A 13,837-nucleotide genomic window follows, 5' to 3' on the forward strand; every position below is an offset into this window, starting at 1 on the left:
CAGGGATGGTAAACGTGGTCTCTCAGTTTTTGGTTGTTTTTGTGTTCATTCTAATTAAATGCACATGAATCAAGAATATGCTGTTTACATGCAGGCAGAGTCTGAAGGCCAGGATTTTGTAATTGCAAAAACAATATCAAGCTTATTTTGCATACTTGAGAATTGTTTTATGCATCTTTTCTTTAGAAAACTCCCTTATGATAATGTCACATTTATACAAACTTCTTTAGTTTCATGCAGTCATGGAACTAAGGTTGGACAAACAACCAGTCAACTTCCTAAGCTAATGTCACTGCAGAACTGGCAGATGATGCCAAGTTATGGGTTGATTGCTCACTTGAGAATAGGTTCTGGCTAGAATCCTGAGTTTGTCTCTCCTCAAAACTAGCACATTATTCACATGAAGAATCAACTAAATGTATCAGTTTTTAATTGTTACCATTAGTATAGTGGATAAAAAGTATTAGAATTTCAAGATGATGCTTTCAGTGAAATATTACATGCAGGGACTCTCATTTGTTAATGTGAACTGTTAAAAACATCTAAAATACCTAAAGAGCCTTTATTTTTGCTTTTTCTTATGGAAGGTTTTTTATCTAACTCAGTAGACCAAATTCCACAGTGACTTTAGTCATATGATTAGATGGACAGGATCACATGGAACGTGTTGCTGCGCAGACCTTGACTCTCTGTATACATATATATGTTAAATTGATGTCAGAAAAGATCATAGGAGGATGTGAAGCTTGGTATCTTGGTCTGCTCCCAATTTTCTCTTTGTTTATCCAGAAGAAACATTCTCTGTTTTACAATTTGAATGCACAGGTGTCTGTGTTAGGTTTTCTCAGGCAAAACTGACTGTTTCAATGGGCTGACAAAGTGGCATTCAGTGTTCCCATGAATAAGTCCCATGCAGTTCTAATGAAATGGAGTCCACCCAACATTGTGTTACCAATTTAAAGGTTTTATTCTTGAGAGAGCGGCAAAGAGAACTCCTGTTGAAAATCGATTGAAATAGAGTAGTTAGCTCCCTAAGACATTGTGAATATCCTTAATTTGTCTTGTAAAAGATGAGGCAATTTGGTTGCTACTTTTCTATCTCCCTTCAAGCCTGTTTGTTTTCTGGTTCTGCCTTCATAACAGTCATGAGTAGATTTTGTTGAGGATTACTTTTGCTGAGCTTATTGACGTTTTAAATTTGTTTTGACTTAAGAGCTAGTAGCAAGTCTTGTTTTTAATTTGCAGTGCAAGTTGATTGCATAATTGTGAAGCTGTTTGACATGTGTGATACAATTTGATTTGCATTCTTACCAGTTTTCAACTGTAAGAAACAAAATCTGTTGGTAACAGTTTTAGTAGGAGTCACTGGAGGCTTCTTACAGTTTGTTTTCATTGTTTTCATTTGTCTTTTAATTTCATGGAAATTGAGAGATGAGAATAAAACTATTTGAAGACTTGAGCTGAGCTGTATATATTGATGTAAGTGGCTTTGATAATTTGAGGGGAAAAATATTATCTATAATTGGTATTTTTATATAATATATGTGTACAATGCAGTATAGAATGGAAGAGGATATATATTATTTACAGAAACAAGGATTTTTTTTTAAAGTAATAGAATTATAGCAAGTATCCATTAGGATGTCTTGTGAAAAAGCATAGACTATGTTGTGACTTCATTAGCAAACTTGAAACCTATGTTCATACTGTTATAGAAATACATTTCCCCTGGAAGGAGGCATACATCAAATTGGCCAAGTGTTTGCTCTGTGACCCACAGATCGTGGAAGTCTATGAAGGAGACATAGTCTTGCCCATGCAGACAACAGCTGTATTGGGCTGCTCTGTGCATGAGTACACCACTGGAATTTTTCTGATAATGTAGCTCTGAGTATCACTGATTGGTTTATTTTTTTCCATTGTGGAGTAGCAGGGAGACTTGAAGTAGCATTAATTGCAGAGCAGATTTTCTCTGGAGAAGCCTCAGAATAAGCAGGTGATACTATTGTAGAGAGCAGTGTAAAAGGAAACTGAAGTGGCAGAAGCATATAATCAGATAGCAACAGGTAAAGTAGTTAAGAAGTATTGGAGATTATATAATAACAGAAATGGCAACACAAGTGGGATTTCCATTAATTCAGAGACAGTCTAATAAACTCTTCAGTAGAAGTGAAGTAAATGACTGGAGAACAAAAATGTAATTCTGATGATGCAAGATGTTCGTGGTGCAAGGAGAATGCCTGATTAAGAACCAAGGTAATTGTTTCAAATTATGTATCTTCTTTAAGATGTTACCAAAGCACACCACCATTACTTGCTGTAATTACACAGACTTGCTAGATTCTGTGCTTATACAGAACTGCTAGAAATTTATATAAAGCACAGGACTGTAAAAGACTACTTTGGTCATGCCCTGTGGATCTCCACAATCAGGCAACTCTGAAATAATGCCTGCTCCCTTGCAGCCTACAGAACATGCTAAGAACCACAAAATATTTGTTTCCAATACCCTATAAAAAGGTGAAGGAGATGTAGCACAGCAGAGTGAAGTGCATGGAAGTCAGCGTGCCATGAGATAAATCCAGGAGAGGTTGAGGATACCACCAGTATTTCAGTTGCTCAGAGATCCTAACTCCACCACAGATGACTGGTTTTTAACCAAGCACACAGACAAATGGAGGTACAGAAGCATCTTGGTTTTTTATCTTGTAAACCACCAAAACTCTATCACCCCCTGTGAGCAGTCTCTGATGCTTCAAAGGCTAACCCCACTTCACCAAAAATCAATTACCTATAGGGGGAAGAAAAAGCCAAACCAATGTACCACTTGTGTTGTGGCACAATACAAAGTTTATACTATAACAAAGAGTATTTGCCTTTAAAGCCAAAATAATGTCAATTAGGTTATTTGCACATGAAGGATCAGCTTGGCTACTGGGCTGTTTTTACCTGCAGTGTGCTTTAAAAAACCCAAACAAACCAGAAAGCAACAGCTGATCACAGTTCACACACTGGACACTGGGGTAACTGAACAGACCATTTGGCCTGTAAAATTTTCTAAGTTTGTCTCACTTCCTCTGGGAAGCTTCTGAATATATTTGTGTCTGAGATATGTAATCATGCCTATTCTTCAAAATATTCTTCAAAATAAAAATCCAGAATAGTGACAAAATAATCAAGGAAACAGAAGGAAAATAAGTACCTTTTTAAAATATGCACATCACACTTAAATCTACAGCTGCTTTTAGCTGAAAAGTTTGGATTCTGCTGAGATAGATTGTTATTTTTATACTTGCAATACCTCTGAAGCCTATAATCACAGTTCTTGAATTTGCTGTTTCCAGGGAGGTATGTAAAACTTGTCACAAGATCTTCCCTCAATATGTTTAATGGTCAGCTAATAATATGTTCTAAACCAGATATTTTTTCCCTTCAACCTCTGCATACAAGTGACTGAAGTTAAATTGTCTTCATGCTTGTGACAATTTCTAGTCAATTTTTGTTTCAGAGGTTTTTTTCCCTTGCACTGGCAATCTCCCTCTCCCACTGCTATGACCTTGTTTCTTGTTTTCTGGTTCCCTAGCTGGCAAGAGACAGTGTGTGCTATGGCTGACCAGTGTTTCAGTGTGCTAAGGAAATGTTTAACAATACAGATCTGCTCATCTTTCCCCTGCTGGAGTCACTTGTTTGATTCTCTCTTTTTTACTAGCAGCCAATTATTATAAAGTCTGTAGCAACTTACTTTACGATTTCTCTTACTTTTAAAAAGTTCCTGGAATTTAGTTCAACACAGTTGGAACACTGTGTGACACAATTTTACCTTTCACTTGAAGTATTTCTTGAATGCATTTTTCTTGTTTATGTATTTGTCAATGGCCTAATAATACAGATGTTGGCATTTTGCAACCTGCTTTGCTACTTTACTTTAGGCTATAAAAGAAGAGTAAGCATTAAGAAATGCTATATATATCCCAGAAGTGCTATTATGTGCTAATATATGGCTTCTTATAGAGAGCTTAGTGAGGATGAAGAAAAACCCTATTGGTAGAAATGCAAAATCTCATTGCTGATCATTTTCATCAGTAACTGATGGGGATAAGAGTAGCCTGATTCCTATTGTTTTCTATCAAATCAAAGGCAGTTTTCACTCTGAGCATACTACTAATTTTATATGATAAACAATGTTACTACTATTTGCCTAAAAAGCAAAGAAATATGTCACATCATCCCAAGATTATGGCAAAGACTTGGATAATGGCAGTAAGAGTTAAGTTTACTTGCTGCTAGTAAATTACTCATATATATGAGAAAGTGTACAAGATGGAAAAAGGAAAATTCCAACTGAACCTAAATAAATTAATTCACAATGAGGATAGTCAGGGGTTGAGACAAGTTGCCTAGAGAGTTTGTATAATTGCCATCCTTACATATACTCAGACTTTCTTTGGATGAAGCTGTGAGCAATCTGAATTAACTTTAACATTAGACCTGCTTTGAGCAAAGGCATTAGGCCAGATGATGTCCAAAGGTCCTGCCAACCCAGTTAGTGTTCTATTCTAGATAATGTTCTGCTTGATTGGGAATTTAACACTGGAAATTAGAGATCCCAGGTGGTTATATGTGAACTCTTCTTCCTACCTGAGTAAGTATGCAGTACTTTTAACTAGGTTGCCTGCAGTTTGAGGGAGGTTGATTTTCCTGTCTGTGGTGCAGCACAGATGAAGTGACATGTGGAGTGCTGTGTCCAGTTCTTAGAACAAGAAGGACATGAAGCAAGTCTCAGAGCCCCAGAGGGCCCACAGGGCCTCAAAGGTCTTTAAGGTATTGGAGCACTGTTCGTATAAGGAGAGGTGGAGAGTTCGGGGACTGCTCAGCTGTGGAAAAAAAGTCTCAGGGGATCCTTTCAGCATATATAATTCCTTGATGGGAGAGAATAAAGATAAAGAAATCAAACTCTTCTCAGTAGTGCCCACTGACAGGAAAAGAGATAATAGGAGCAAATTGAAACACATGAAATTCTATCTGATAACAAGAAAACATTTTTTTCCACTATGAAGTTGATCAAAACTGGGTCAGATTGCCCAGAGAGTGTGTACAGCCCCATCTATGGACATAGTCAAAACCCAGCTGGATACAGTCCTGGACAACCTGCTTTAGCTGGCCCTGCTTGAGCAGACAGGTTGGATTAGATGGTCTCAAGAGGTGTCTTCCAACCTAGGGAATTCTGTGAACAGAAGTTTTTTAAAGCTGTAAAATGGCATTTCCATCAGATGTCTAGAGAATCAGTATCCGGTGAAGGTGAATGCTGTGGTTCTCTCTAAATGCCATTCAGATTGCTTCACAATTTCTATCAAGAAAATAAGGATTTTTTGTTTTGTTAGTTTCGTAGTTCAGATGGATTTCAGTATTTCCTTCATCTACAAAATACAAGTAACTCTTAGGATAACTGGAGGGTAGTTGGAGCCTTGCCTAGAAAGACTCTAGAGTAGCTTGATAAGGATGTAACATTGTACCAATGTGGATCTTCTTGCAAAGTTAGTATTATTCACTCATTTAAAATTTTGCTGAGAATTTGGCTCTATTGATCAATGTTTATTTTGTCTGAAATTTACTTGGGAGCTGACAATGAGCATTGGTATATTTCAAAAAGTAGTAGAACTGCTTTAATGAAATGCTTGGAGTTCACAAGTTCTTGTGTGTCAGGACTGAACAGTCCTGTTCCTTTCAAAAGATACATCTTATTGATATTGAATGTAAGTTATTACTCTGTTTCACATCAGGATGATACAGTAGTTCTTCAGAGATTTCAAGGATGGTAATGCTTAGAAAGCAGCATTTATTTCTATGTGTTAGGAAAGTCATATACGTGAAAAAGGACTTGACTTTTTTAAAGAAGTAAGCACTGTGTTAGAGAACACTGAGGACTTCTGAGTGAAAGTCAGTTGATGAGAGAGTCAAAAGTTGAAGAAACACAGAAAAATGAGAGCAGCTGTATTTTCATCACTCATTTGAGGGCTATAGTCACCAGCTCTGTCATACCATGTGTCCTAGGGTGACTTTATGATACTGTATTGAATCCCCCACCATCTGCTGATGCTGGATGTTGAGTTCTGTGCCTTAACACTAGATCCAAGAGCCAAGGGAGGGAGAAGCAGTGGTGTGCAGTTTTGTCTGCAGAAGCTTCACTTCCTCCCCAGATTCCTTTCACTTGGTGTGTTGTCTGCAGCATGGATAGAGGCAGGGCAGCTTTCCTTTGCTTTTTAAGCTGGTTTCTCATCTGTGACCTGAGTCAAGAAAGATTTTCCTGGGACAGTGTCTTTTTTCTGGAACTGCTCAGCTTTTCCCTGGTCTGGAACACCAGGACAATTGCTCAGGGCCACCCCTCCCTGCCCCCCCCCAGTGGCCCTGCAGCCTGGACAGGCCTGAGCCCTGGAGAGACTGAGTGAGAGCCAAGCCAAGCCCACGGAGAACCCTCTGAACCACAGACAGACTCTCTGAATTTGCCATCTCTTCAGAATAGCAAGAAATTTTATTGTTTAATATTATCCATTTTTCCAGGCTTATGTCTACTTTGCTTGTTAAAGAAACAGCTTTTTTCCGTTTTCTTCAAGGAGATTTTCTCCTGAACTGGTTGGGGGAAGGGCTGCTGGAATCTGCCTTTTCAGAGGAGACACCTTTTGGGTGTTTTCTCCCAAATTTGTCTCAAACCAGAACAAATATTTTGGCACCCAATGTGGGGTTTGAGGAAGTAGAAAAAAATTTGTCCTGATTGCATTTTGGTTTTACTTACCCTCTATTGGGATAAAGCAGTCAGTAGCCATGCTGCCTGAATTTATAGCATCTCTCTGGCTTGAGGCACTGATGTCTTTCTGGTCCCTAGACTTAGGCTTGTTTTCTCACCCACAAATAGCTCCAGTACTGTTCCTAACATGTAGCTTTTACAGAAGAAGGGCACTGATTAGGATTGCTGTTTTGCTGGGTATGATGATTATGATTTTTAGAGGGTTAACAAAGGTACTGGGGTTTGTTCAAAATGTGTATGGTCTGTTGTTCATTCATCTTAGCTTCCGTAGCCTGTTTTGGGGATTTATTGGAAACTGCACCCAGTTTGTTAGAGGAGGAGTAGGGAATGGGGTTTCCCAGCCCTTCCTCTCCTTCTTCTCTTTTTAATCTGTTATGTCACCTTTTGAGAATATTTAGTTTCCCCTGAATGTTCAAGAGACCACTTTCCTGGTATTTTATCTGGTAAGCTTCCTCTATCCAGTCTGCAGCTTGTCTAGAGTGAGGGCTGAGATGTCCAGAGGGGTTGAGGAGGCACCTGACCCAGGCATGGAAAATCCTGAGTGGTGTGAGGAATGGGAGAAAATGGGCCATGGGAGAAAATTTCCTAAAGGAATTTTCTGACCCAATAGCCTGGGACTTTCCCTGTGAACAAATTCAGAACCCAGATGAGCTGGGGAAATATTTGCAAGAGAACCAGGACACCATGTTTCCTGTCACTAATGACACATATCTACTCTGATGAGCTCAGTTCATTTCTTAATTCTGTTTCTTTCATAATATGAAATGAATGCCTTGTTTGATTCAAACACTATTCTTGTTACCTTTAAACTGCTATAAGAAGATCAAAATGCTCACATCACATATATGGACCTGTATGTTTAAATAAACCTGTTGAATGCAGTGCTAGAAGTTAACTGTCTCTGAATTTATAATTAATTCATAGGCATTTATTAACACAATTTGCTTCCTGATGATATAAATCATAAGTATTTAAGGATCCACTTTCCTCTGATAATGAAATGAGAGTTTCTTCTGTGCTGCTTCTCATTTGCTCTTTATGTTGTGGTCTGGAAAGGTGCTGAAAGCCTCAGCTTTCATCACTTCAGTCAGCATCAACTTGGTAGCAGCAGGACTGAGTTCCTGCACTGTGGAGAGATGAGGCAAAAATTTGTCATCTACACTATCACTTGCCTGGCATGGTCCTGCTTGTCCTTAAAAGAGGGACTTCAGCATGACTTATGGGGATCAATACCACTTGTGTAGTCTGCAAGTATCCCAACTGCTGTGTGAGCATTACTGCATGGCCTACACAGTATAATGAATGACATAACTAAGTTTTTAATGTGCTTGAATAGAATACTGTGCATCCATTACCGTGTAAACATGAGCCCAGCTGATTGATTCATTTAGAAAATGTTGGGTTCTTTATTTTCTCAAATGGGATACTTGATAAACTATGCTATGAAATCTCACTTAGAATAGTTTTTGTTGTCTCTTTCTCTATTTAGTGTTCTTTAGCTTGTGACTTGTCAGTGTGTGTTTTGTGGTATAAAACTGCAAATAATAGTTAACAGTAGAAGGTTTAAACCATCAAACCACAACTCCATGAAGCTATACCGAATCCTGGGGTGCATCAGGCACAGCATCCCCTGCCAGTCCGGGCAGGGGGCTGACCCCTTCTCCTCTGCACTGGTGCAGCCTCACCTTGAGTGCTGGGGCACTTTGGGCCCCCTCAATGTAAGAAAAATCTAAAGCTGTGAGTGAGTGCCCAGGGAGGGCTCTGAAGATGGTGGGGGGCCTAGAGGGGAAGCCTTGTGAGGAGCAGGTGGCTCAGCTCACTTGGCTTGTTCTGCATGGGGGAGACTTTGCAGAGGCTGCAGCTTCCTCGTGAGGGGCAGCAGGGGGGCAGACACTGATCTCTTCCCGTGGTGACCAGTGACAGTACCCAAGGAAATGGCCTGAAGCTGAGTCAGGGGAGGGGTAGGAAAAGGTTCTTCACCCAAGAGGGTGGTTGGGCACTGCAACAGGGTCACCAGGGAAGTGGTCACAGCACCAAGCCTGACAGAGTTGAAGAAGCAGTTGGACAATGCTTTCTGGCACATGGTGTGACTCAGGGATGTTCCTGTGCAGGAACAGGAGTTGGACTTCAATGATTCTTGTGGGCTCCTTCCAACTCCGAATACTCTATGATTGTGTGCTGCTTCAAAAGATTTTTAGCTATATAAACTTTTGTTCATTGTTCATGTTGTGGAGAAATAACCTCATACAAGATGAACATTTTATCACAAAAAATCATTCAGATTCTGTTGGATTGCTCTGTCTGGTTTATCATGCATTCATCATTGCACTGTAACTTTAATTGTAACAGTTTTTGATGCACCTGATTCAGACTAGCCATTGAATTGATGTTAATGGAGATCTATTGCCTGGTAAATATTACAGCAGTAAAACTGGATAGCAGAAGCAGGCCAAAGTTATGAAAGCCTTCAGCTGTTGCAGCTCTTACACAAAGATGAAAGGGAAGAGTGCACTGGAGGGCCGCTGCAAAATGAGCACTTATTTCAAAATGCAGACCAGAAGAGCAAAGACCTAAAACAGTTGTAGGTAATGTGGTGGCATTGCTGCTGATACAGGAAATGTCTCCTTATGTTTTTGTCATTATTGTTAAATGCAGTATGAAAGAAATTTTCTAGAAACAGTACAATTGGAAAATTAAGGTAGCATTAGTTTTATGGGCAATTACCTGGTAATATGATGAGTTTCTGTGACTAGGAGGGGCAAAAGCAGATGCACTGAACCACGGAGACAGCTTTTACTCGTGCTAAGCCGTTGGCTAGTTGGTCCCGGTTCGAGGAAAGCACACGTATTTTCACGGCGTTCGGGCTAACTTAGTGCAGTGTTTAGTGTTTGCGTTTGCGGGCTGGAAAAATGGGTTTAACTTCCACCCCTCCACAGGCAGAAGCTGAAGTTATTTTTAAGAAACGGCGCCGGTGCCCCGGCGGGTGTGTGCCGAGCGGAGGGCGCCGCCGCCGCGCTCACCTGGGGCCGGCAGCGCCGCCGCCCCGCTGCCGTCCGGCCGCCGTGCGCGGGCAGCCCGCGCTGCTCCGGCCGCCGCCGCCCCGAGCGGCGCTGCGGGCTGTGGCGCAGCGGGGCTCGGCCGGGAGCAGCGCCTGCGCGCCCGTCCCGCCCGCCCCGGGACCGGCCGCGGCAGCCCGGCGGGGAGGAGGGAGCGCTCCGAGCGGGGGAGGCGCGCGGCGTTTCCCTTTCTCTTTCGCCGGGCGCCCGCCCGAGGCCGCGGGGCTGCGCCAGGTACGGCCGGGGCCGCGGCGGGGGCGGGAGGCGCCGCAGGTGCGGGAGGGGAGGGACGGGCGAGCGGGGGCAGAGCCGGGCGGCCGCCGCCCTCTCCGGCCGCGGGGCCGGGGCGGCGGGGGGGCTGCTCCCCGCGGGCCCGGCGCGGCCTGCGGGCCCGGCCCGGCGGGGCGGAGCGGAGCTGTTGTGGGCTGTTGTGCCGGGCGGGCTGTGGCCGCGGCCCCTGCACCTGTCACCGCGGGCCCCGGCCCGTCCCGCCCGCGGCCGGAGCCCGGCGGGGCGGGGGCACGGCCTCGGACCTCGGCTGCCGGCGCACGGCGGCTGCTGTTATGTAAATTACAGCCCTGAACGCTGCCAAGTTCATGGCGACATCGGCCCTCCGGGCATCGCCGCTGTCCGGCCAGGTTCACGGAGCTCTCGTTTTCCACGTGTGTTACAGGTAGGAAAATGACTCGCCCGGCGCAGAAGCAGGAGTTATGAGCCATGTCTCAGTGAGACCTGCGGAATTAGGATCAAATGCCTGGAGAAGTCCAGCTGCACAGAGCAGCGCCGCAGCTCTTGTGAACTGTGGACATCAGCGCCTCTCAGACTTGCTTCTCTGGCCCCAAGCACTCTGCCAGCGTTTCCTGCTCCACGAATGGCTACTCAGAGGAAGCACTTGGTGAAAGATTTCAATCCTCATATTACCTGCTATATCTGTAAAGGCTATCTTATCAAGCCAACTACAGTAACAGAGTGCCTCCATACCTGTAAGTAATACTTTTTAAAATAGTCCCTCCTTCATAAGTTGTTGGGGTTTTTTTTAAGTGTTAATGTGTTTAATATGACCACTGTGCTTGTTTTTGTTTACTGAATTTTTACATTAAATATTTTCAATTAATCCAGTCTCTTCTGAAGTTTCCTAAACACTGGTCTGCAGTCTGGGTTATCTTGAACTGTGTGCAGTTCTGTGCTCCACAGTGCAAGAGAGATATGGAGTTCCTGGAGCAGTTCCAGCAGAGAGTACTAAGTTGATCAAGGATCTAGAGTACCTCTCTTACAAGGAGAGGCTGAGGGAGCTGGGCCTGTTCAGGCTCAGGAAGAGGTGGCTGAGAGGGGACCTTGTTAAGGTGTGTAACTATCTAGGGTGGATGTCAAAAGTATGGAGCCAAGCTCTGCTTGGTAGTGCCAACAATAGAACAAGCGGCAATGGGTAGAAAGTGATGCACAGAAAGTTCCACCTGAGCATGAGGAAGAACTTCTTTACTGTATCGGTGGCCAAGCACTGGAACAGATTGCCCAGAGAGGGTGTGTGGAGGCTCCCTCACTGGAGATATTCAAGAGCAGTCTGGATGCAATTCTGTGCCATGTGCTCTGGGATGACCCTGCTTGAGCAGAGAGGTTGGACCAGATGACCCAGTGGGCTCCCTTCCAACCTGACCCATTTTTCTGGGAGGGTATGTCAGCTCTGCTGGACCTGGCAGAGTACAGAGACCCTTTGTTTGCCCTAGGCTAGTGGTGATAGTGCTGGCTCTAACACCTGACGTATCACTGTGGCCTATCTCAGGTGAGATCATTAGGTCAGGTGTGCTCTTTTGATCATATAACCATGCTTGAAGCTTCAACTGATGTATCTGTTGGCAGTATGTGTGATGGATACACTAGTTTGTTCAGCAGTGGCCTACATCTCTCTGCAGTGTTCCATGGCACAATGCAGAGAAATATTTGAAGGTGGCAAAATATTTACTTAGGAAATAGATCTCTTTCAATGAAACTGTCTCAGGAAAAGTTGTTTAGGTTGTCTTCTGCTCCTACTACATCATCATACATTGTCATGTATGAATTATATTAAACATATGAAGGGTCCTGTCAAACTCATCTTACTTTCACAAGTTTATTTACATGCTTGCTTTTTTTACATGTATTTCTGAATAGCCAGTAGTTTCACTGGACCTCCTTTAGAATTTGACATCTTTCCAAATAACATTTGAAGTCTTCTAAAAGAAGAGTAAGAGGAAGCGTATGTCTTTTGGTAGATTTCCCATTTTTAAACCTTTAATAAATATCATTTAAAGTCTTGTCTTGGCATTTCCTGTAGTTGCTGTGCAGTGTTATTCTTGCAGTTGTTAATGTCTTCACTGTTAATTTTTACAATTTGGTGTTGCATCCCTACTATATGAAACACACAGAGAATTAAAACAATGGAAGCCACTGTGCAGCTGGAAAATTACAGCACAGTGGCCATCACAGAAATATGGCAGGATAACTCACACAACTGGGAGGATGCAGTGGATTGGATGGCCATAAAACTCTCCAGAAGGGATAGGCAAGGAAGGAGACCTGGTGGGGTTGCACCAGGGAATGTGTTAGGGAGTGTTAGTGGAAGGCGACCAGCCTGGCTGTACAGAAAGCCTTCTCTGGATCCTAGTAAGGAAAGTAGAGTTTCTGAGTTTGGAAGAAGGGGCAGTCAACCCAGAAGGACTGCAGGGACACCATGAAGTTATGAAGAGAGAAAATTAAAAGGACTAAAGCCCAACCAGAACTTAATCTGGCTACTGCCATAATAGACAATTAAAAATGTTTATATAAATACATTATCAAGAAAAGGAGTGCTAAGGAAGATTTTCATTCTTTATTGGATACAGGGGGAAAATAGTGACAAAGAATCAGGAAAAGACTGAGGTACTTAACAGAGGTAAATTTCTTAGAGACAGATAAATATATTATTAAATTCTCTCTCCCTTTAAAGAAACTAGGAAAATTCCAGTATTAGCTATTTTTTTATGGTTGAAGTTTAATGAACATTGACAACTTTTAAAAGGTTGGGGTTAAGGGAAAATAGCTACATTGGAAAGCAGATTTAAGAAAAAAATGTTTTTATTGTGGTATCTTTTTGTTTACATAATTTATTTTTTATTTACTTTTGGTCCTATTACAAAACAATAATGGCATGAGGAGCATTCTCTTCTCAGCAGCATCTGCTTCTTTTGTTCTTTTGTAGTTTGTGAGCTCTTCAATGAGCCAGCTCTGTCACTGCCTAGTTCCCAGGTCAGAGCACATGAATTTTACTGAGCTGCCATATAGTTAAACAGGTCTTCTCACCAAAGAACTGCCACATATTTGGGTCCTTAAGTAGAAATGTAGGAAAGATGGTGGTGTTTCTTTAAAGCAAAGTCTAGTTTCAGTTACCAAGATACAAAGATTACAGTGATGGAAAGGAAAATTTAAAACTTGAAAACAGTGGTGATATGCAAATCTTATGTCTGCAAAGGAAAAGGTAATGGAAGAATTCAGGGAGGTACTCTGCTAAGTTATTTTGTAGAAAATATTTAATATTTTTAATTTTTTTTTCAAGTACAGGTATGGTACCATACAGGTATGATTCTTCAGTATTGTCCAAATAGATACACAGTATACAATGATTTTAACTGTCCTTTGGTATTTGTCTTGTACTTACTAATTACTAAATGATTGAAAGCAGTGTTGTACAAATGATCAAAATCCGCAGGTATTAATGGTTGAAGAAGCAGTGTAAATTCATTAGATTCAGGGAGTGCAATGTATGACTTTGGACAAGATGAAAAGCATGTATTGACATAGATGTTCTCCAGTGATCATAGGGGAACTAATGTGATCAGTAGTAACCACAGCAGGGAATTAGCAGTTCATTTGCATATTCTGTATTTCTGGAAAATATTAAGTCCTGCTCTGAGAAATGAGTGTCTTTTCAAAAAGAGATGTTTCTGCTGGGGCTTTTGAAAATGTT

At 42.0% G+C, this 13,837-nt stretch overlaps 1 protein-coding gene across 6 annotated transcripts in view; it reads left to right on the forward strand.

Annotated features, from left to right (window-relative positions):
- Positions 1-13,837, forward strand: part of PCGF5 (polycomb group ring finger 5) — a 65,302-nt gene that overhangs the window by 21,378 nt on the left and 30,087 nt on the right. For 4 of the 6 annotated variants that reach the window (XM_071439106.1, XM_071439109.1, XM_071439111.1 and 1 more), the window contains one exon: positions 10,532-10,841. In XM_071439106.1, coding sequence (XP_071295207.1) covers positions 10,730-10,841 — 112 coding nt within the window. In that variant the 5' untranslated portion in view covers positions 10,532-10,729. Of the gene's footprint in view, positions 1-9,887; positions 10,093-10,331; positions 10,424-10,531; positions 10,842-13,837 lie in introns of those variants that run through there. The other 2 variants (XM_071439108.1, XM_071439110.1) reach the window with 2 other exon arrangements.

This window comes from Agelaius tricolor, unplaced genomic scaffold (genome assembly GCF_023055355.1).
Source record: "Agelaius tricolor isolate 1412-34295 unplaced genomic scaffold, bAgeTri1.0.p SCAF_13, whole genome shotgun sequence".
NCBI lineage: Eukaryota > Metazoa > Chordata > Aves > Passeriformes > Icteridae > Agelaius > Agelaius tricolor.